A 23,520-nucleotide genomic window follows, 5' to 3' on the forward strand; every position below is an offset into this window, starting at 1 on the left:
ATAAATCTCTTAGAATCATCAACTGCAAAACCAGCAAAAGCTCCCACAGTAAACGGCAATTGTGCAGTTGAGCCGAGGCTCATGGAGCTTGCGCAGGACCCGGCGGAGTCGCTCTGGCCGGCCAGCGTCGGGGCTCTATGGCAGGTTCTCCCAGGGCGGCGAAACCACTCTGGCCTCTCCCACATCAGCTCTATGGCGGGTCCTGTGGGAAAGCCAGAGCATGCGCAGGACTGCGCCGACTGGGATCGCTATGGCAGCAGCGTCGCCGCGGGCCGGCTTTAGGTGCTCCTACCCCTGCCAGGCCATCTCCATAGCCCACCCTACCGCAGCCTTTTGGGCATGAGCGGGACCTCCTGCTGCGGCCCGCCGCCCTACCTGCTGCCGCCACATCTCGACTGTGGGTCTGCGTCAGGAACATGCCCCTGGCCGCCTATTGCTACGTGCGGGTCGTGGGCAAAGGCAGCTACGGGGAGGTGACGCTCGTGAAACACCGGCGGGACGGCAGGCAGGTCCGCGGGGGTCGGGCCCAGCAAAGGGTGGGCAGGGCTGCATGAATCGATTCCAGAGGACGGGGGCGGGGTGAAAGGTTTCATCTAGGATGGCACTTCTTCAGGGAAATTGTCCCAAACTATCAAGACGAGGCCAGGCCTCTTATCATATGCACACATTCTTCCTCTGCTTCTCATAGGTGGTAGTGAGTGGTGTGCTTGATGTACACACCTTTTTCCCACCCCCAACAATTCCATGTGAGCAGGCAAGTATCATACATTCTAACCCAGCACCTCTCAAGCCTTACTTCGTGAACAAAGAGTCCCAAACTTCTCTAACTGCAAATTGCTGGACTCATTTAAAACTCAGTTCATCACCTTCTCGCCAAACCTTCATTCCCAGCCCCTATTTCAATTAAGCAGTATCATCAGCCATGCAGTTTCCCACGCTGGGTACATGGGTTATCTTTAATGCCCCCCAACTCTGATTATATTTATACATCACTAAGCCAACAGGATTCTCCGTCTCCAATGTTACCAGCCCAATCCAGGATACCACTTTTTTTCCCCACACCTACTTGCTGCTCTGTGACCCATCACTTACTTTCCTTCAGCTTCCATGCTCTTTCTAAAACTTCAAAGCGATATTGTCACACCTTTGCTTAAAACACTTTATCCTGTCACCCAAAGGATAATGAACAAGTTCTTCAATATGGTTTATTAAGAAGAGTGATTACATAGTGTATTGTACAAGCTGGGACAATTTTGAAACTGAAAGGAAGTACTATTAACAGTTAGATCACTGACAACCCAGTTGCATCAGGCAAACTAAGAGATGTTCACCCTAAGCAGAGGCCCACTTACCTATTCCTCCTTGTCCCAGATGCTGGTTGCTGTGCCTGGAACACAAGCTCAAGCATAAGAGGTTTATTCAATAGGCACAGGGGGATTTTCCTTAGATTTTTGAGCTGAGGATAGGAGATTAGTTATAATAATAGCCCTTCATGTTTGAGTAGTAGTTTACATTTCACAAAGCACCTTTTTGTATGTGTTTTTGAAGAAATGAATTGTATGGTCTTTTGATTGAGGGAAGTATAGTATATGTTAAAGCATGTTGATTTTTTTAAAGTGAGAATAATTTTGTAGGTTGAGGATCGGTGATTTTCAACCTTCCTGGACCATGGATTATCTAATAACTCATGGAGTATCCATAAACCCATTCTGTCTGGAGATGTATATTCAAGATATATTTTTATGCCTATTTGTAGGGGGAACTTAGAGGTTAAGGAATTAAGGACTCTCTAACCCAGATTTTATGACTGATCCAATGGTATGTTATTTTTGATTCACTTTTTAGCCATTAATTAATTTGTATATTTTTTGTTTTGTTGTCATCTTCTTCTTCCTCTTTTTTTCCTTTTTTTGTGCTGGGAACTGAACCCAGGGGTACTTTACCACTGAGCTACTTTTTTTTTTTTTAATATTTTTGAGACAGGGCCTTATTGAATTGCTTAGGGCTCGTAAAGTTGCTGAAGCTGGCCTTGGACTTGCAATCCTTCTTCCTCAGCCTCTTGACTCACTGGGATTCCAGGTGTGCTTCACCATGCATACCATTTTTTCTGAGATGGGGATCTCACTATTCCCAGCTGGCTTTGAATTCCTGGACTCAAACAATCCTGTCTCAGTCTCTTAAAGTAGATGGGACTGCTGATTTGGCTCAATGAAATTGTAAACTGCAGATGGAAAGGATAATTTCTTTTTTGTGACCCTACATGGCCCAACTTATAAAAAGTATCATTAGTAACAGCAAAAATTTTCCCTGGTTTCATGCTTCCCTTTTCTCTTTGTGGTGCTGGGGATTGAATCAGGGGCTTTGTGCATGCTGGGAAAGTGCTCTATCAACTGAGTTACATCTCTAGCAATTTTATGCTTTGTAAAATACAAAATTAGTGGGTTATCTGACTGGTTCCAGAAGGTTGGTTTTGAGGACATTTTTGAAAGCTCTTAGATACTTTAGAACCTACAAAACTGTATGTTTACATGCATATTGTAAAAATATGTGTTTTCATTGTTAGTATGTCATCAAAAAACTGAACCTCCGAAATGCCTCCAGCCGAGAACGGCGAGCTGCTGAACAGGAAGCTCAGCTCTTGTCTCAGCTGAAGCACCCCAACATTGTCACCTACAAAGAGTCATGGGAGGGAGGAGATGGCCTGCTCTACATTGTCATGGGCTTCTGTGAAGGAGGTGATCTGTACCGGAAGCTCAAGGAGCAAAAAGGGCAACTTCTGCCTGAAAGTCAGGTGGTAGAATGGTTTGTACAGATTGCCATGGCTTTGCAGGTACTGTTTATACTCATAACATCCCACTTGCTCCAAGGTGGCAGGAAGATGATGTGTATTTTAAGAAAAAATTTCCCCAATACTTACATGAACAAAACATTTTTTGGAGAATGTATGTATAAAGTGGACCCTGTCCCTCTTACTGTAACATTGGAATGTTTCTGAGTGAGTGATATCTATATTATAGTAGACACAGATTCCATGTCTAATTGCAGGGGGAAGAGAGTTCATTCTTTTTTCATTTAATATTCATAACAAGGTCAATTTTAAGGAGCCTAAGTCAGCTGGGCATGGTGGCACACGTCTGTAATTCCAGTGACTCTGGAGACTGAGGAAGGAGGATTGTAAGTTCAAAGCCAACCTCAGCAACTTAGCAAGACCCTAAGCAACTCTGTGAGGTTGCCCTAAGCAACCCTGTCTCTAATTAATTTAAAAAAAAAAAAAGGGCTGGATGTGGCTCAGTGGTTAAGTGTCCCTGGGTTCAATCCCTAATACAAAAAAAAAAAAAAAAAGGAACCTGAATCAACAAAGAGCAAAGAATGATCATGTTTGTCAGTAGCTGGTGAGCTGTGTCATGCTGAAAGGTGGCTTTTCTAATTAATATTCCTAAACAGTGGGAGTTTGGGTTTTTATCCTGCTGTGGCAGTGGAGGTAGAAATGCACAAGTTTCTGTTTAATATACACATACTCCAGAGTGAGACTGTTTGTGAACTGCCAATCTGGAACTGGGCAGAATTGTCCAGAATTACTTGCCTTTGTTGTTTAAGTTCTAAGATATTCTCTACAAATGATCTTATAATATTTGAAAACATTATGCCCAGGATTTCCTGAGTCTGAGAGGAATGCACACCTGACTTTGTGTAAGTTTCCTACCTTCAGTGGCAGTTTGTAGGCATATTTTAAAACTGGATCCAGGTAATACTAAAATGGTGTGATTGTCAAGGTACCAGGAAACAATTTTGGAAGGTTAAGGGCCAGTTAATGCATAGAACTTATAATATTTTTACTTTGAAGGTTGTATTTTATTTAGAGATTATAAAACATTAATGTTTTAGTAGATAGGTAATGAAGGCTCTTTAACTCCTGCAATTACTGATGATATTTAAAAAGGAATAAATAAATAAATCAGCATGTTTATATAAAATGAGATTCGATTTCTCTTCTCAGTATTTACATGAAAAACACATCCTTCATCGAGATCTGAAAACTCAAAATGTCTTTCTCACAAGAACAAACATCATCAAAGTGGGTGACCTAGGAATTGCTCGAGTGTTAGAAAACCACTGTGACATGGCAAGCACCCTCATTGGCACACCCTATTACATGAGCCCTGAATTGTTCTCAAACAGACCCTACAACTATAAGGTAGGATTGGCTATGCATGTTTTCACCTGGTCTCTGGGAGAGTATTCATTTTAGAACCCATCAGAACAGTTAAATCAGAAAATTATCTGTGTGTTGATTAAAGGGCAATATCTTTTTTTTTTTTTTTTTTTAAACAGGGAAAAGTGAAAATTAGGCCTTCTAGCATTTAATCACTCACTTTTTTTTTTTTCCTAGTCTGATGTTTGGGCTTTGGGATGCTGTGTCTATGAAATGGCCACCCTGAAACATGCTTTCAATGCAAAAGACATGAATTCTTTAGTTTATCGGATTATTGAAGGAAAGGTAAAAAGATAATCTAGAATTAATTAAGCAAGGTTTATGTAATGCAGATTTGTAAATAACTACTGGTAAAATCTTGGATGATTTTGGTTAGTTAATGAGTAGTCATTGATACTGGGTGAATAATTAAGAAGGGAGGCTGCATGTGTTGGGGCATGCCTGTAATCACAGCTGCTTGGAGGCTGAGGCAGGAGGGTCTCAAGTTCAAAGCCAGCCTCAGCAACTTGGCAAGATCTTGTTTCAAAAGAAGTGGTGGTGGTGGGGGGCGTGTAGTCTAGTGATAAAGCACCCTTGGATTCAGTCCCCAGTATTGGCTGGGATAGAGGGAAGGTGGGTTCCTTCTATGTAAGACTGAACTTAAAAAGAAAGAATTATTATTATTATTATTATTATTATTATTATTATTATTATTATTATTTTGTATCTGTGTGGTCCAGGGGCTTGAAGCCAGGGACACTCTTCCATTGAGCTATATCCCAGTCCCTTTTTGTTTTTCATTTTGAGATAGGGTCTCACCAAGTTGCCCAAACTGGCCTTGAACTTGTCTTATTGTCATAGCCTCCTAAGAAACTGAAATTACAGGTGTATACTTCTGTGCCTGGCTTTGATAATTTCTTATATTAATTTGTAGAGGCGGCTTAATGGGGGCTAGGGATATAGCTCAGTTGGTAGAGTGCTTGCCTTGCATGCACAAGGCCCTGGGTTCAATCCCCAACATGATGATAAAAAAAAAAAAGAGAGAGAGATGGCTTAATGGCTCAAAAGAATCTACTTTTTGAAAATCTTTCTCTGTAGCCACAGGATGTGCTGGTGCTCTGAGAGGCTGTTGGCATCATCTCCTGAGCAACTGATGGTTGAGTGAGTCTATTTACAATGAGTCTACTCTGTTTGAACTTGTTCCATTCAAAATCATCACAATCACTAATGTGGTTAGAAACTGCAGAAAGCATTTTAGAAGTAGGAGTTGAACCCAGGGATGCTTTACTATTGAGCTACATCCCTAGTCCTTTTGATTTTTTATTTTGAGACAGGGTCTCACTAAGTTGCTGAGACTGGCCTTGAGCTTGTAATCCTCCTGCTTTAGCCTCTTCAGTTGTTGGGAGTACAGACATGTGCCATTGCACTAACTTTGTATGTTATGAGGGTAGTTGCCCTTTGTAGTGTCAAGAGTCTGCGCACCATTAAATTTTAAGATTCCAGATCACCTACTAATTTTAGTATTATCCCAAGACTCATTTAATTTTTTAATTTAAAAATATTAAAAAAACACAAACAAAAATTAAAATTTTTCTATATTCTACTACTTAAAAAATCCAAAAGAAAGGAGTGAAATTCCTTCTCTTTTGTTTCTCTCCCCTAGCTTTTCTCTGCCTTTAGACAGACATGACTCAGTATATATACACATACAGACACTTAAAAAAAGAAACTGAAATGGAATCAGGCTGTATTCCATGGTACACAACTTCTTTTTTTTGGGTTAATGCATAAGAGACATCTTTTCTGGTCAATACTTGTCTTATATTTTTTAAGCAGCTGCCTAGTAGTCTATAGGAAGAATGTACCATACTTTATTCCACAGGTTCAATATGGAGGGGAATTTGTTTTTATTTGTTGAACAACACTGCATTGAACACCCTGGTATATAAATCTTTCTTTCTTTTCTTTTCTTTTCTTTTTTTTTTTGGTGCTGGGGATTGAACCCAGAGCTTCATGTATGCCAGGCGAGTGCTCTACCACTGAGCCACATTCCCAGCTCTAGGCTGGTTTATTTTCTACTTCAGTGGATGTATGGATGTGAGAATTAAGTAAATATTGGGAAACTTCTATTATCTTTTATTTAATTCATAAGATCACTAGTTATAATTGCATTATTATTTTTCTTTGTAGCTGCCACCAATGCCAAGAGTTTATAGCCCAGAGCTGGCAGAACTGATAAGAACAATGCTGAGCAAAAGACCTGAAGAAAGACCCTCTGTGAGGAGCATCCTGAGGCAGCCTTATATAAAACGCCAAATCTCTGTGTTTTTGGAGGCCACGAAGGCGTAAGATACTTCCTTTGTAAATAGCTGGGCTAGATAGATGGAATAAATAGATGGTAGCTTCTATAATTTTCATATGCAATAATTTATGGTGAGTGTTTTTTAAACATGAAGTAAAATTGCATTATTAGAATATGCAGAGAGGCAAAATTTTCCCCTCTTTGGATTTTTGGCTTGGGCCCAAGAAACTGATGTAAGACAAATTAACAAGAAAAAAGTACACATTTATTTAATAACACTTACATGACACTGGAGCTCTCAAAAAGAAATGAATACCTCAAAGAGTGGTAAAACCTAAATGCAAAATTCTGGGTTGAATAGGAGAGACAATTGTGGAAAAATAATTGAACTGGAGAGGCCAAAGGAGGCTAAGAATTACTTTAATCAGTTATATTTGTATAGAATTCTCAGTCTCAACTTTCCATTCAGGATAAGAACTTAACTTTCCTTCTTCTTCTTCTTCTTTTTTTTTTTTTTGGTGGTACTGGGGATTGAACCTAGGGCCTTGTGCATGTAAAGCAAGCACTCTACCAACTGAGTTATATCCACAGCCCTTAACTCTCCTTCTGATACTGAGAAGACAACTTCCATTAGGGTTTTTTTCTCTTGCTTTCAGGAAGAAAAAGAAAGATCAGCACATCCTTCTTGCATTTGCGGTTTAAGTGCTGTTAGGTCAAAGTAATCCTTCTGCCAAAATGGCATATTTTGGGATGGTATATTCTGGCACCTTTGAAATACATGTGGAAATTTGCCTAATTGCTAAAATCATAAATCTAGGGAACAATTTAGAGTACTACTATTATATTAGTTATTATGTAAGAGGATAGTTGTATACATATAAAAATAGTGTTAAAATTCCTGAGCATTTGTGAAATTTCTCCCTTTTTTTGTGGTACTGGGGATTGAACCCAGGGCTGTTTTACCACTGAGCTACAATCCCCAGCCCTTTTTATTTTTATTTTAAGACAAATTCTTGTTAAGTTGTATAGGGCTTTACTAAGTTGCTAAGGCTGACCTTGAACTTGTTGTCCTCTTGCCTACATTCTCCTGAGTTGCTGGGATTATAAGCATGCACAAATGTGCCTGGTTCATAGGGTTTCTTTTTTTATTCATAAAACTTTTGTAGAAAATAATTTCTTTTTTTTTTAAGAGAGAGAGAGAGAGAGGATTTTAATATTTATTTTTTTAGTTTTCGGCAGACACAACATCTTTTTTGTTTGTATGTGGTGCTGAGGATCGAACCCAGGCCGCACGCATGCCAGGCGAGCGCGCTACCGCTTGAGCCACATCCCCGGCCCCAATAATTTCTTTTTTAAAAATATATATGTATATATATTTTTAGTTGTAGATGGATACAATATCTTTATTTATTTATTTTATATGGTGCTGAGGATCGAACCTAGTGCCTCATGCATGCAAGGCAGGCGCTCAACCACTGAACTACAACCCCAGCCCAAGAATTTCTTTTTTTGACTTACAGGTTCTACCTTCACCAAACAGGTGTTTAGGGCTGAACAAGATTGTCACTCTTTTGGCTTCTCTTTTTGTGGTGGCAAATTAAATTTGAAAGGAGAAAGGCAATACTAGAGAGGCCAGGGAATAAAGAAGGACCATCTTTTTATTCATATTGTGTATAATTTCCAACCAGACAGACCTTTGGCCTTTTCTTCTGATAGAGGGAGGACATCTTTCAAATGGGGTTTTATCTTTTACTTTCACGAAGACAAAGGAGGGTCAGAGCACCTTTCTCATACCTGCTGTTCTTTAAGTGCCATTAGCTCAAAATAATGTTTTTGATCTCTGTCCTCTGCTGTGATCTCCATGTTCTGATCATGGAGATCATGTCCTGACATCCGTAGTTTCCTTGAATTCTCCAGAGGTTTACCCCAGATGTAGAAACAACACACTAAAACAACCAGGGCATGACTTTGCTGTATAATATTTTTCTGCAAGTCAGGAAATGTATACCAATCATTTCTACTCTCAAATTTAGCAAAGCAGTTATGGTATTATTGCTAATGTGAAACTTGGAAGATGAAACTTACCTTGTTTCTTCTGAATGTGAGGAACTTTCTAGTAGAATTTTTATCATAGAATAACTTTGTATTTACTGAGAAGTTGCAAAGATAGTATAAAGAGTTCTTGTATACCCTTCACCTGGTTTCTTCTATCATTTACACCTTATGTTTCCATAGTACATTTATCAAAACTAAGAAACCAGCCAAGGTACAATTACTCTTGATTAATCTCCAGATTTGATTTTGCTTTTGCTATTTTTTTCTCTAAATGTCCCTTTTTCTGTTCTAGAATTCAGTCCAGGATACCATGGGATATAGTTTTAAATTTTTTGTTTAAAAATATAAGTTTTATTTATTTATTTTTTGTGGTGCTGAGGATCAAACCCAGTGCCTCACATATGCTAGGCGAGCATTCTACCATTGAGCCACAACCTCAGCCCTTAAAAAAACATTTTTTTTAGTAGTAGATGAACACAATACCTTTATTTATTTATTTATTTTTATGTGGTTCTGAGGATGTAACCCAGTAATTCACGCATGCTAGGTGAGTGTTCTACCACTGAGCCATAACCCCAGTCCTACTAATGTATATTTAATACTCATTCTCCTTAGTCTTCTTGGGTCAGTGATAGCTTTTCACTTTTTTTTTTTTTTTTTTTAATAATCTTGATTGTTTTGAAGACTACTGGTCAGGTGTTTTGTAAAATGACTTCTAGATTTTTAGAAGACTGTTTTCTATAAATGGTGCTTAAGGAAGTATAATGTATATACGTCTTCATATATACGTAAAAGCTCTCAATCTTCACCATATTGATAATAACCCTTCTTTTTTTCTTTATAAAGAAAAACCTCCAAAAATAACATCAAAAATGGTGATTCTAAATCCAAGCCTGTTGCTACTGTGGTTTCCAGAAAGGCAGGATCAAATCTTGAAGCAATCCATCACCAACAATATTCTGCTGAGGATTCTAAGACAAATATAATGGTATGTTTCTTTTTAAAGAATAATGTTTTAGAAACTATTTTAAAAATAGGTTATCTTCTGGGCATAGTAACATACATTTGTAAAATCCCAGAGACTTAGGAGGAAGGAAGGAAGGAGGCTGAGGAAGGAAGATCACAAATTTGAGGCTAACCTGGAGAACTCAGTGAGACCCTGTTTCGAAAGAGAAAAAATAAAGTGGAATGAGGTGGTCGCTTAGACGTAGAGTGCTTCCGGGTTCAATCCTCAGTACTGAAAGGAAAAAAAAAAACAAATTATTTTGTTGGGAAATGATTATGCTTTACTAGAGATTCTGTTGAGCTTTAATTAAGCCTGAATTATAAAGAAAAAATACTGGTGAGGTGATTATTTTAGCTCACTTTATTCACAGTGGGCTGTTGAACTGTTCATGAAGTCAGGGCTGTAAAAATTTTTTAGATTTCTTTGAGATGAAGTTTGCATAAGAAAAAATCAACCATTTTATTTTAAATATTAAGTTTTTAGTTGTAGTTGGACATAATATCTTTTTATTTTATTTATTTTCATTTGGTTGTGAGAATCGAACCTAGGGCCTTGCATGTGCTAGTAGAGCAGATGCTCTACTGCTGAGCCACAACCCCAGCCCTAAAATCAACCATTTTAAAGTGAACAATTATGTGAGTTTAGTGCATTCACAATGTTGTGCAACCATCACCTCTTATCTGGTTCCAGAACATTTCATTAGCACAAAGGAAATCCTTTACAGCATCACTCCCATTTCTCTCTCCCATCCAGCTCCTGGCAATCACCAGTGTGTTTTCTTTTTTTTTTTTTTATGTTACTGTATTTTTTTATTTCTTTATTTTATTTATTTATTTTTATATGGTTCTGAGGATGGAACCTAGTGTCTCATATGTGCTAGGCAAGTGTTCTATCACTGAGCTACAACTGCAGACCCACATCAGTGTGTTTCTGTCTCTATGGATTTACCTAGCCTAATTATTTCATATAAATGGAATCATATAATGTGTGACCTTTCATGTCTGGCTTCTTTGACTTAGTGTGTTTTTATAGTTCATTCATGTGGCATTTATATTGGTTTATATGTCTGTCAGTTTCAGTTTTACAGCATTGATTATTATAGCTTTGTAATAAGTTTCTAAATTAGGAAATGTGGGTCATCTAGCTATGTTCTTCTTTTTTCAGGATTGTTTTGGTTATTTAGGATCCCTTAGGATTCCCAATGAATTCTATAGCAGGTTTTTTTCATATTTCTTACAGCAGTGTTTTATAATTTTCTTTGTACAAGTCTTTCACATCCTTGGTTATGTTAATTCCTCTATTTTATCATTTTTTGGTGTGTATGGAACTGAATATTGAATCCATGGGTACTGAACCACTGAGCTACGTACGTCCCCAGCCCTTTTTATTTTTTATTTTGACTCAGGTTCTAAGTTGCTCAGGCTGACCTTGAACTTGGAATCTTCCAGCCTTAGCCTCCTGAGTAGCTGGGATTATAGGAGTACATCACCAAGCTTGGCTATTTAATTCTTTTTGATGCTATTATAAATGAAATTATTTTTATAATTTTCTTTTCAGATTGTTCACTGTTAGTGTATAGAAATACAACTGATTTTTATTTATTGATTTTTGTCTCCTGCTACTTTACTAAATTCATTTGTTAGTTCCAACAGTTTTTTTTGTGGAGTCTTTAGGGTTTTCTACATTTAAGATCATATCATCTTGGGCTGGGGCTGTAGTTCAGTGACAGAGCACTTGCCTAGCGCATGTGAAGCATTGGGTTCTATCCTTAGCCCACATAAAAATAAGACAAATAAAATAAAGGCATACTGTTTACCTACAACAACAATAACAAAATTTTTTAAAAATCATATCATCTGTGAAGAGGAATCATTTTACTTCTTGCTTTTCAATTCCAATGCCTCTTCTTTCTTCCTTCCTTCCTTCCTTCCTTCCTTCCTTCCTTCCTTCCTTCCTTCCTTTCTTTCTTCATTTCTTCCTTTCTTTCTTCCTTCCTTTCTTCCTTCCTTCCTTTCTTCCTTTCTTCCTTCCTTCCTTCCTTTCTTTCTTCCTTCCTTTCTTCCTTTCTTCATTTATTTCTTCCTTCCTTCCTTCCTTCCTTCCTTCCTTTCTTCATTTCTTTCTTCCTTCCTTTCTTCCTTCCTTCCTTCCTTTCTTCCTTCCTTTCTTTCTTCCTTTCTTCCTTTCTTTCTTCCTTTCTTTCTTTTTCTTCCTTTCTTTCTTCCTTCCTTCCTTTCTTTCTTTCTTTCTTTCTTTCTTTCTTTCTTTCTTTCTTTCTTTCTTTCTTCCTTCCTTCCTTCCTTCCTTCCTTCCTTCCTTTCTTCCTTCCTTCCTTTCTTTCTTCCTTTCTTTCTTTCTTCCTTCCTTTCTTCCTTCCTTTCTTCCTTTCTTCTTTTCTTTCCTCAATTGCTCTACCTACAATTTCCAGTATTGTGTTAAATAGAAGTGGAGAGAGTGGGCATGTTTGCCTTGTTCCTAATCTTACAGGAAAAGCTTTCAGAATTTTGTCATTAAGTATAATGTTCAGTATAGGCTTTCTACATATGGCTTTTATTATGTTAAGATTGTTTTCTTCTGTTCCAAGTGTGCCATTTTTTTCCATGAAAGGGTGTTGAATTTTGTCAAATGCATTTTCTGCATCAATTGAGATGGTCATGTAGTTTTTCCCCCTTCATTCTGTTCATGTGGTGTATTATATTGATGATTTTGATATGAGTAATCTTTGCATTCCAGGAGTAAGTCCCACTTGAGTACATTGTAACTTTTTTTTTTTTTTTGGTCACAGCAGTATTTTAACCATTTTAAATCATGTAGTTCAGTGCCTTCAATTACATTCACAATGTCTTATAGCCACTGCCATTATCTCTAAAACCTTTTTATCATTCCAAACAGAAAATTTACCTGTTAAGCAGTAACTCCCTGTTCTTCCATTCCCAGGCCCTGGTGACCTCTCATCTACTCTGTCTTTATTGAATTTGCCTATTTTAGATATTTTATATAAATAGAACCAGCATATAATATTTGTCTTTTTGTGTCTGGGTTTTTCACTTGATTTATTTTCAGGTTCATCTGTGTTAGAATTCCCTCCCTTTTAAATACTAAATAATATTCCATTGTATGTATATGCCACATTATGGTCATCCATTCATCCACTGATTGACATTTGGGTTGTTTCCATCTTTTGGCTAAATTTTGAATAGTGCTGCTAGAAACATTGGTTCACACATGCCTATTGAATCCCTGCTTTCAGTTCTTTGGAGTATGTATATAGGAATGAAATTTCTAGTATGGTAATTCTATGGCAATTCAAATGGTATTTCTATGTTTAACTTTTTGAGGAATGTGTTGTTCAATTTTGAGTTAATTTTTATATTTGGTGTGTCCAGGAGTTCTTTAATAATTTGAAAACATCTTTTTGCTCAGAGTGAAGATAAATGTTTGTCCCAGGAGAAACCAATCGTTATTGGTCCCTTGAAACCACCTGCTAGTCTGAAAGGCCACACTGACAAATTGGATATGAGCAGTACTGCAGAGTCACAAGCCACAATCAGTAGGGTAAATATTGACATCTTACCTGCAGAAAGAAGAGACTCCATGAATGATAGCCTAATTCAGAAGAATCAACAAAGACACTTAGATGCCTCTAGTGAGCACAAAGATAAATGCAGTATTTCTCAAGTGAAGGAGGAGAGTCTGCAGGATAATTCTAAGTCTAGTGCTCATCCTGAAAGCCTGATTCTCACATTGTCCTCTGATAGTGTCAGTGCGGATAGGAGTGGAGCAGTGAAGCTGTTGCAGCCTCTAAACAAAGACCCAAAGCCAAAGGACCATGTGAGTAATATACACTAGGAGTCCCTTGCAGAAAGAAGACTGGGAAGTGTGGTTACAATAGTTGGGTATACTCTAATTGTCAGGAAAATCAGTTATTTTGTATTCCATTTTAAACTTAGAGGGATATCTTCATCACCTGCCAAAACAAAACAAAACAAAACAAAACAAAACACACACACACACACACACACACACAAAACAAAAAACACTATTCCCAACACCAATACCCAATACCCAAGCAGCAGTCACTCTCCATTCTTCCTTGTCTCCATCCTCTGGCAACATTTGTCCCTATGAATTTGCCTATTCTGGGCATTCCTTAGAATTATATACATTTATAGCCTTTCATGTCTGGCTTCTTTTACTTTAGCACAATGTTTTCAAGGTTTATCCATGAAAAGCTTGTAGCATGTACCAGTCTTCTTTTTATTGCCAAATAAATTCCCCTGTATGTATCTATGATATTTTATGTGACTGTTCATCAGTTGATGAATGTTTGAGTTGTTTACACTTTTTGGCTATTATGGATAATGCTGGTGTGAACATTGATGTAAATTTTTTTATGTTTTCAGTTCTGTTGGATGTAAACCTAGGAATGGAATTACTGCTGGGTCATACACTGACTCTAACTTCTTGAGGAATTATAAAATTGATTTCCAAAGCAATTTTATAATTTTACTTCTCAGCAGCAGTGTGTGGGAGTTCCATTTTCTCTACATCCTTTCCACGCTTCTTGTCCATTTTGATTCCAACCATTCTTCTGGGTGTGTAGCAGTGTCTTACTGTGGTTTTGATTTGCATCTCCTTAATGATTGATGATGTTGAATATCTTTTCCTATGTTTATTGGCCATTTATGTACTTCCTTTGGAGAAATAATCTATTCAGATCCTCTGCCAATTTTTTTTAAGAGAGAGAGAATTTTTTAATATTTACTTTTTTTAGTTTTTGGTGGACACAATATCTTTATTTTATTTTTATGTGGTGCTGAGGATCGAACCCAGCGCCCTGTGCATGCCATGCGAGTGCACTACCACTTGAGTCACATCCCTAGCCCCCTCTGCCAATTTTTAATTGGTTTATTTGGAAGAGTTCTTTATCTTCTAGATACCAATCCTTATCAGATAAAAGACTTAAAAATATTGTTTCCCATTCTTTGGATTGTCTTTTCACTTTCTTGATGGCTTTCTTTGAAGCACAGAAGTTTTTAATTTTCATGACATTCAATTTTGTCCATGATTTCCTATGTTATTTGTGCTTTTGGTGTCATAAAGATGTACTCTTATGTTTTCTCCAAAAAGTATGCTTTTTTAAAAAAAATATTTTTTTAGTTGTAAATGGACGAAATATCTTTATTTTTATTTGTTTATTTTTATGTGGTGCTGGGGATCGAACCCAGGGCCTCCACCATGCGAGGCAAGCACTCTACCACTGAGCTACAACCCCAGACCCAGAAAGTATACTTTTAAGACTTAATTTAGGTCTGTGATCCATATTGAGTTCATTCATGTGTATAAAATGAGGAAGGGATTCAACTTCATTTTTTTTATTTGAAGACATTCAATTGTCCCAACACCATTTGATGAAAAGATTATTTTTTCCCCATTGAATTGTCTTGGCACCATTGTTGAAAATCAATAGATTATAAATTGGAAGGGTTTATTTCTAGACCTCAATTCTGTTTCATTGATCTGTCTATCTATATAATATATCTTAATTATTATAGCTTTGTAGTAAGTATTGAAATTGCAAAGTGGGTGTCTTCCATCTTATTCTTATGTTTAAAAATTGTTTTGGCTATTTTGTTCTCTGCATTTCTTTATGAATTTTAAGACCATCTTGACAAATTCTGCAAAACATGCTGGGTTTTTGGTACTTTGAATCTGAAGATCATTTGCAGAGCATTGCTATTTTAATGTGCCTTTCACTCCATGAATATGGTATATCGTCCATTTATTTAGGGCTTCTGTAATTATTTTTCAGTGATGTTTCTTGTTTTCAGTATCTTCCAACTTATTTTGTTACATTTATTTCTACTTATTTTATCCTTTGTGATGCTATTGTAAGTTGAATTATTTTCATACTTTAGTTTTTGGATTGTTCATTGCTAGTATGTAGAATTTATCTACATATTCTACAATCTTGCTTAACTTGTTGATTGGTTTTATTTTCGTACTGGAAATTGAAACCAGGGTGCTTTACCACTGAGCTACATCCAGTCCTTTTTATTTTTATTTTTTTAGACAGAATCTCATTAAGTTGCTGAGGCTGGCCTTGGACTTGCAGTCTTCCTGCCTTAGCCTTCTGAGCTGCTAGGGTTACTTGCTTGGGCCACCAACCCAGCTTGTTTATTGGTTCTAATAATTTTTTTTTAATTGGACTCCTTTGGGTTTTTTGAAAATAATGTCTTGTGATCTGCAAATAGAGATATAGTTTCACTTCTTGACAATTGGAATTCCTTTTATTTTCTTTTCTTGCTTAATTGCCCTGCCTAAAACTTCTAATGCGTGTGGATTAGAAGTGGTGAAAGTCAGTATTCTTTTATTGTTCGTGATCAAATCTGTTTCTTACACCAAGTTTTTAGAGCAGATTTTTTTATTGCTTTGATAAAATTTCATGTCCAGTATTTCCCCTATTGTTTTGTTGTTTTTTCTTCTTCATAAAAGTGGGATGATTTTTTCATGGATTTGATGGAGAAGCACATTGAGTCATTTATTCCTTTTATTCTTGGACATATATGAGTTTTATTTAGAATACTCTATACTTAATCACCAATAAAGAAATCAATCATTTTCTCTTTCTTTCTTCAAAATTGGTTCATTTTTTGCTTATCACCCTGGTCTCTTTGTTCAACTAATTATTATATAGTAATGTAAAATTAACTACATTTATTTTATGTCTAATATTGGTATACTCTTGAAAGAATTTATAAATTACCCATAATTTTGTGTTTGCCAGGGGTCTAAAAATGTTGTTTTAATGATAATGGCCTAAAATAATAATGGTCTAAAATGTATTACCAGAGTAGGCGTTTGGTAAAAATGTGTCGGTAGAATTATATTCAATTACTAGTGTCCATCTTGAAAACAAAGATATTCTGATAGTTTAAAAAATTTTAAATAAATACAAGAATCTGTTTTATTTAAATATATAGTAGAGTCTAAAATCAGCTATCTAGATCAAATATTAAGTCATTTGGTGATCATAATTTATCATTATGTGCCACTGGTAGCTCTCATTTTTTGAGCATCTGTGTGCTAGACATCGTTCTAATTGCTTTTAGTATACCATTTCAGCTAACCTTAAACAATAATATAGTTAGAGCCATAATATAGTAGTGCATGCCTGTAATCCCATTGGCTGGGGAGGCTGAGGCAGGAGAATTGTGAGTTCAATTGCCTCAGCAATGGCAAGGCACTAAACAACTCAGTGAGACCCTGTCTCTAAATAAAATACAAAATAGGGCTGGGAATGTGGCTCAGTGGTTGAGTACCTCTGAGTTCAATCCCCAGTACTAAAATAATAATAATAATAATAATATAGTCATCCCTCTGTATCCATAGGTTGAACATCTATGGATTCAACCAACCACAGATTGAAAATATTTGGAAAAAGACAAATTGCATCCTTACTGAACACATATAGACGGACCTTTTATCCTTCTTATTACTCCCTAAGCAATACAGTACAACAATTATTTATACAACATTTAGACTATATTAGGCAGTATAAGTAATCTAGGGATGACAAAGTATTTGAGAGGATGTGCATAGGTTATATGCAAATACAATACCATTTTATATAAGGGACTTGAACATCTGAGGAGTTTGGTATCTGCAGGGGATCCTGGAGTTGATCTCCCAAAAATACCAAGGCACAATTGTACAATGTATGGGGGAGGATGGTATTAGAACCATTTTTGGATGAGGAAACCAAGCTCAGGGAGATTAGGTTTCTCACATATAATTCCATCTGACTCCAAGCTTACTACTCTTTTTGTTGTGCATTTTTGTATGCATCCAAATAACTAATGTTTACTTGGGGAGCAAATGTGTTTTAAATCAAATTGGACTCCATTCAGAACATTTGTTCATTTTTGGAATAGAAAACCTATTAAAAGTTATATGAGTTTTTTTTTAACTGAATCAAATGTAAGTAGTGTCAGGTTAATCATAATTTGAGTAATTTAATTAAAACAATAATTTTTATTTGGGCAAAAAGAATCCAGAACATTTAGATGGTGTCAGCATTTTGTCTTTGCCTGTCAACACTGTAAATATGCATTCATTTTGAGAAAGAGAGCCCCTTTCATTTTCATTTTGCAATTTTAACAGTAGGTATTTTGGCCATTTGAAGTTCAGAAGACTGTTTCATGATTCTGTAAGGTTTTTTTGTGTATACTCATGTAATTTCATTGTTTTTAAGGATCAAGTTGATAGTGAATGTATTATGGAGAAACAAGGCACAATCCACCCAGGTTTACAGCCACACAGCTCTGGGTCTGAACCTTCCCTGTCTCGACAACGACGGCAGAAGAAAAGAGAACAGACTGAGCACAGTGGAGGAAAGAACCAGGTCAGTAGAGATCTCTTTGCAGTAAGTTATAGTGCTACTATTTAGGAGACAGACTCTGAGACGCTTGATTTCCATTTAGAACAGTTAACAGTTGCCAAAAAGACACATAAGAAATACAAGGAGTAGCTGGGTGCAGTGGTACATGCCTGTAATCCCAGTACTTGGGAGGCTGAGGCAGAGGATTGGATGTTCCAAGTCAGCCTGGCAATTTAGTGAGGCTCTGTGTCAAAATAAAATAAAAAAGGGCTGGGAATGTAGCTTAGTGGTAGATCCTCTCTGAGTTCAATCCCCAGTGGGGAGCAAGGACAAGATGCTTAATATGAGTTTTCAAATATCGGCAAGTTGGAAATATGGTGAGGATGTTTGTCTTCCCCAGCAAAAATGGGTAGGTCATCTTGAGAGCTAAAGGAATAGGCTAATGAGGGTAAATCTTTGAGCTCTTCTTATTATATTGATGAACAGTTCTTCCCTCATTCTCTGCACAATATCATATTGACACTTCCTTACTTAAAGTAACTTCTATAAACTTCTTAGATAGTCATTCACTTTTGACAGAATCTCTTTTAAAAAAACAAACAACAACAAAAATAAACAATGCAATGTTTTAAAGTTATTAAGGGAAAATTACTGACAAATACATAGGGAACTTTCCAATAGGGTAACTTTGGAGGTGGTATATATAAAACTGATACTCTCTTCCTTTAAATTAATTTAGTTCCAACAGGTACCTCCTCAACTTTTGCCTTCCCATCCCTCTGTTGGAGAAGTGGCTATTATATCAACACAACAAAATGCTGAAAACCCAAGCAGAATGGTCACTGAGTCTGTGAGCAGTTCAAGGAGCAGTGAAATGTCATCATCAAAAGTTTGTGGAAATTCCCAGCAACAAACACACATGGAAAAAAAAAAGGTTTGTGGGAGTATATATTGGATATTTTAAAGCCCTCTTATAAAGCTTTTTGGTTATAAAATCCTGCACCTATTTTGTTTGTTTGTTTGTTTGTTTTTGATACCACGGATTGAACCGAGGGGTGCTTAACCACTGCGCCACATCCCCAGTCCCCTTTTTTTTTTTTTTAAAGAGAGAGGGAGAAGAAGGGGGTGGGAGAGAGAGAGAGAGAGAAAGAGAGAGAGAGAGAGAGAGAGAGAGAGAGAGAGAGAGAGAGAATTTTAACATTTAATTTTTTAGTTCTTGGCGGACACAACATCTTTGTTTGTATGTGGTGCTGAGGATCGAACCACGGCCGCACGCATGCCAGGCGAGCGCACTACCGCTTGAGCCACATCCCCAGCCCCCCCAGCCCCTTTTTATTTTTTATTTAGAGACACGGTCTCACTAAGTTGATTAGGACCTCTCTATGTTGCTGAGATTGGCTTTGAACTTGTGATCCTCCTACCCTCAGCTTCTTGAGTTACTTGGATTACAGGCATGCACCACCATGCCCAGCTCCAGCACATATTTTGAAGTTTTGCAGTAAAGCATCTTAGCCCTGCTTTTTGCCAAACCTTGGGACAGATTTGTGATTCTCAGAAAAGCTTTGATTGAAATGGACAGATTCTGTGGTTTCAGAAATAGTCACTTCCAGTTAATTAAGGAGACTGTGTAGATTGTGAATTTAAGATTCCGAATATAAAAAGTCCATTTTGCCTTTCCAAAAATGATCATGTTCCAGAAATGAGGTCTGTGATCATTCCTTGAGGAAAGGTGTAACTTTGAGAAGGGGATACTCCTTTAGAGTCCTTTAAAGTCCACTGCAGGCCCTTTTTCTTAAGGCAAGTCATGCATTGTAGTGTAGGTTTTACAAAAATAATGAATAGGAATGGAAATGACTCTGACTTTCTTTAAAGGACCGACCATTATCAGCCAGAGAGAGGAGGCGATTAAAGCAGTCCCGGGAAGAGATGTTCCCCTCAGGTGAATGTGACCTCTTTTCTTCATCTACATGGCAGTTGATGGCTTGGCTTATGGGTATTGCACAGGTTCTGATTGTGAGGTGTTAAGACTTTTAAGCAGCAGTAATCCATTGGGAAAATTGAAGAGTTTGTGAAATTTCTTAACCTTTTTTAAAAAAAAGGCTGGGGTTGTGGCTCAGTGGTAAGGCACTTGCCTAGTATGCGTGAGGCACTATGCCAGAACCACGAAAAAATAAAAAATAAAGGTATTATGTTCATCTACAAATAAAAATAAATAAAAAATTTTTAAAAAATCATAGGAAAGTAACAGGTGGGGAAGGAAGGGGGAAGTGCTGGGGAATGATATTGGCCAAATTATATTGCTATATTGTGTGCTTGTACAAATACGTAACAATAAATTCCATCATTATATACAACCATAATGCACCAATAAAAATTATGGAAGGGTTGGAGATACAGCTGAGTTGGTAGAGTGCTTGCTTTGCAGGCACAAGGCCCTGGATTCAATCCCCAGCACCACAAAAAAAAAAAAAAAAAAAAAAAAAAAAAAAGCAAGAGGGCTGTGAGTGGCAGTCACTCCTGGGAGATTTCAGACTGGAAATCAAGTGAATGATCAAATTGTTTCCATGTCCAAAGTGTGCTGCTCAGAGAAGTCCTCTCAGGAACAGAGAGGAAGCCAGGAGAATGGTGCTGCCTTAGGCTAAACAGTATAAGCAGTTTCTATTTATTGAATGCTAATATGTCTCTAGAATGCTAACTATGTGTCTAGCATTATGGTAAGCATCTTTAGGGCATTATCTCATTTTATATTTATAGTAACTGCCAAAGATAAGCAGCATTATCCCCTTTTTGCCAAGGGAAAAAACTGAAGTTCTGAGGGGTTAAGTAATTTGCCCAAGGTCACAAAGCTGGTAGACCTGGAACTAAGGTTTGAACTGAAGTGCCAGACACAAGAGCGATGACGAATATTCTGTTTCAGTTATTTCTGGCTGGCTGTTGCTGGGTTATCTTCTACACCCAGTGTAAAACCCTCTTCAGTTGATATCAGCCCACCACAAATAACTGCTGGGGTGGGGGGTGTTCATTTTTTCAGGCCCTTCAGTGAGAACATCTCTGAGTGCAGTGGGGCCAGGGAAACTGCAGCAGGAAAGCCAGCGCATCCCTGCCCGACAGTTCTCTTCTGACTGCAGCATCACTCAGGTACCTTACACCCTCCTAAGGGGAAAAGTGGACATGTCTACATGTGGGAATCCTTATAAGTGTCAGCTCCATTTATTTCAGGGACTGGGCTGGTTAAGTTATACCTTTTCACTCTGGATAAAGAGAGGAACTGGTAAACGATAATTAGAAGGATATTCTTTGACCCATTAAGAGTATAAAGTTTTCAGGCATTCTTCCAAACAATTGGCTGTCTAGTTAAAAGTATTTCTTAGGTAATCTTTAACACAGACTTCCTAAAAGCTTCCACTACTCAATACTTTGCTTATTCTGTCTACAGTGTTACTAATATAATACCCAACCATGTGGTTAGATTTTAATTTCATTTGCCAATCATCATTCCTCGGTGTCCTGTTTGTGCCAGTTTAGTTGACCTTCTTGCTTATGGATGAGGTAGGGATACCACTTGGTGGCTAAATGGGCAAATAGTGGTTAACCCATGTTCATCTTTCTGTATAATACCCTGGGGATTAATTTGCTTTGCCCTTTGAATATAATGAAGGTGTTGTTACTTTAATGATATTATTTTTTATTTCATTAATTGAGGCTTCCATATCCATTTTCCAAAGTTGTACGGTTTTTGTTAACTATATCAGGTAATCCTTTAAAGCACTGTAATGATCTCATATATGATCAAGCTGAAGTTCCCTTGATTTAGGTGGCATTCTATCTAGTTTAAAATGCCAACATTTCTTATGGGACAGGCCTTCTGCTTGGGAGTTGAGACACTAGCATCGGTCCTTCACTTTCCTCTGTAGAGGAAATTTTTTCACACCTGAGACTGCTCGAGGTTTTGTAAAACTTCGCCTATTGATAGTCCTTAGGCTTCACTTGTGAACTTCATGAGTGAACTGGGGCATCAAAGTTAATTCAATTTTGATATCTGTTTCTCCTGATCTATTGCATGTAGGAATATTTTGGGTCGAGTCATTGCATCTAACACTATTTAATGTATTAACATTCTAATTGTATTTTTATGTGGAATTTTGTTTTTTTCCCAAATATTAATAGGAAAGAAAAATGATTCATTGCCTGTCTGAGGATGAGTTAAGTTCTTCTACAAGTTCAACTGATAAGTCAGATGGGGATTCCAGAGAAGGGTAAGTTCTTAACTTTTCTGTCTCCCTTCAGAAACTATTTCTGGTTGAACTATCCTAAATGTACATTTATAGTAGTATTTTGATCTATAGTACTCTCATTGATAACATTATAAATGGTTTGTGATACATGCTAGAGCAAAAAATATTTCTAAGAACACATCTAATTTTCATTCAAAATTCTTGTAGGATATCTTTTTGGATCTATGAGTTTATAGTTTTCATCACATTTGGAAAAAATTTAGACATTATTTCTTCTCAATTTTTTTGGACCTCCTCTCATTCTCTGGGGGATTCTAATTACATGTATATTGGATTATTTAAATTGTCCAACAGCTCACTGATGCACTGTCCATTCTTTTTTCTTTTTTTGTTTCTTTTTCATAGATCCTATTGTTGTATCTTTGAGTCTACTAATCTTTTTTCTTCTGCACTTTATAATCTGTTAATCCTATCCCATTAACACATTATATTTTTCATCTCTAGAAGTTCAGTTTGGGCTAGATGCAATGACACACACCTGTAATCCAAGTGACTGGGGAGGCTGAGGCAGGAGGATTGCAAATTTTAGGCCAGCCTGGGCATCATAGGGAGAACCTGTTTCAATATAAAAAGCACTGAGGATGTAGCTCAATGGTAGAGTACTCTGGGTTCAATCCCAGTACAGCCAAAAAAAAAAAAAAAAAAGTTTGTTTTGGGTGTTTTTTAATATCTTCTGTGGCTCTCCTTAATGTTTGTTTTTGTCTACCTTGGCTATTTGGAATATATTTATAATAACCACTTGAATGTCCTCACTACTAATACTATCACTTGGGTCACTTCTGGGTCTGTTTCTATTAACCAGTTTTTTCTTTTCACAAATAGGTGATGTTTTCCTGCTTCTCTGCATTTATGGAATTTTTGACTAGATGCCAGATCCAGTGAATTTATACCATTGAGGATTAGTATTCCTGTGTTTCTTTAAATATTCTTTTTTTTTTTTTGGCAAGAGGTGGGGTACTGGGGATTGAACTCAGGGGCACTCAATCACTGAGCCCATCCCCAGCCCTATTTTGTATTTTGTTTAGAGATGGGGGTCTCACTGAGCTATTTAGGGCCTCGCTGTTGCTGAGGCTGGCTTTGAATTCACCATCCTTCTATCTCAGCCTCTCAAGCTGCTGGGATTATAGATGTGTGCCATTGTACCCGGCTCTTTTTTTTTCTCTTCTTTTTTTTTTCTTTTTAAGCGGTAGGTGGACACAGTATATCTTTTATTTTTATTTGGTGCTGAGGATCGAACCCAGTGCCTCACACAGGTGAGGCAAATGCTCCACTACTGAGCTATAACACCAG

General features: G+C 37.2%; 1 protein-coding gene across 4 annotated transcripts in view; it reads left to right on the plus strand.

Annotated features, from left to right (window-relative positions):
* The first annotated feature begins 196 nt into the window (after positions 1-196).
* The window catches only part of NEK4 (NIMA related kinase 4), a 28,920-nt gene continuing 5,596 nt past the window's right edge, over positions 197-23,520 (plus strand). The window contains exons 1-12 of one of the 4 annotated variants that reach the window (XM_081286783.1): positions 200-509; positions 2,564-2,830; positions 3,998-4,195; positions 4,391-4,498; positions 6,383-6,537; positions 9,396-9,537; positions 12,979-13,386; positions 17,810-17,959; positions 18,675-18,869; positions 19,808-19,874; positions 20,967-21,073; positions 22,103-22,191. In XM_081286783.1, the coding sequence (XP_081142909.1) occupies positions 417-509; positions 2,564-2,830; positions 3,998-4,195; positions 4,391-4,498; positions 6,383-6,537; positions 9,396-9,537; positions 12,979-13,386; positions 17,810-17,959; positions 18,675-18,869; positions 19,808-19,874; positions 20,967-21,073; positions 22,103-22,191 (1,979 nt within the window). In that variant the 5' untranslated portion in view covers positions 200-416. Of the gene's footprint in view, positions 510-2,563; positions 2,831-3,997; positions 4,196-4,390; positions 4,499-6,382; positions 6,538-9,395; positions 9,538-12,978; positions 13,387-17,809; positions 17,960-18,674; positions 18,870-19,807; positions 19,875-20,966; positions 21,074-22,102; positions 22,192-23,520 lie in introns of all 4 variants that reach the window. The other 3 variants (XM_081286782.1, XM_081286785.1, XM_081286784.1) reach the window with 3 other exon arrangements.

This window comes from Spermophilus citellus (genome assembly GCF_964194105.1).
Source record: "Spermophilus citellus genome assembly, chromosome: 3".
Taxonomy (NCBI): domain Eukaryota; kingdom Metazoa; phylum Chordata; class Mammalia; order Rodentia; family Sciuridae; genus Spermophilus; species Spermophilus citellus.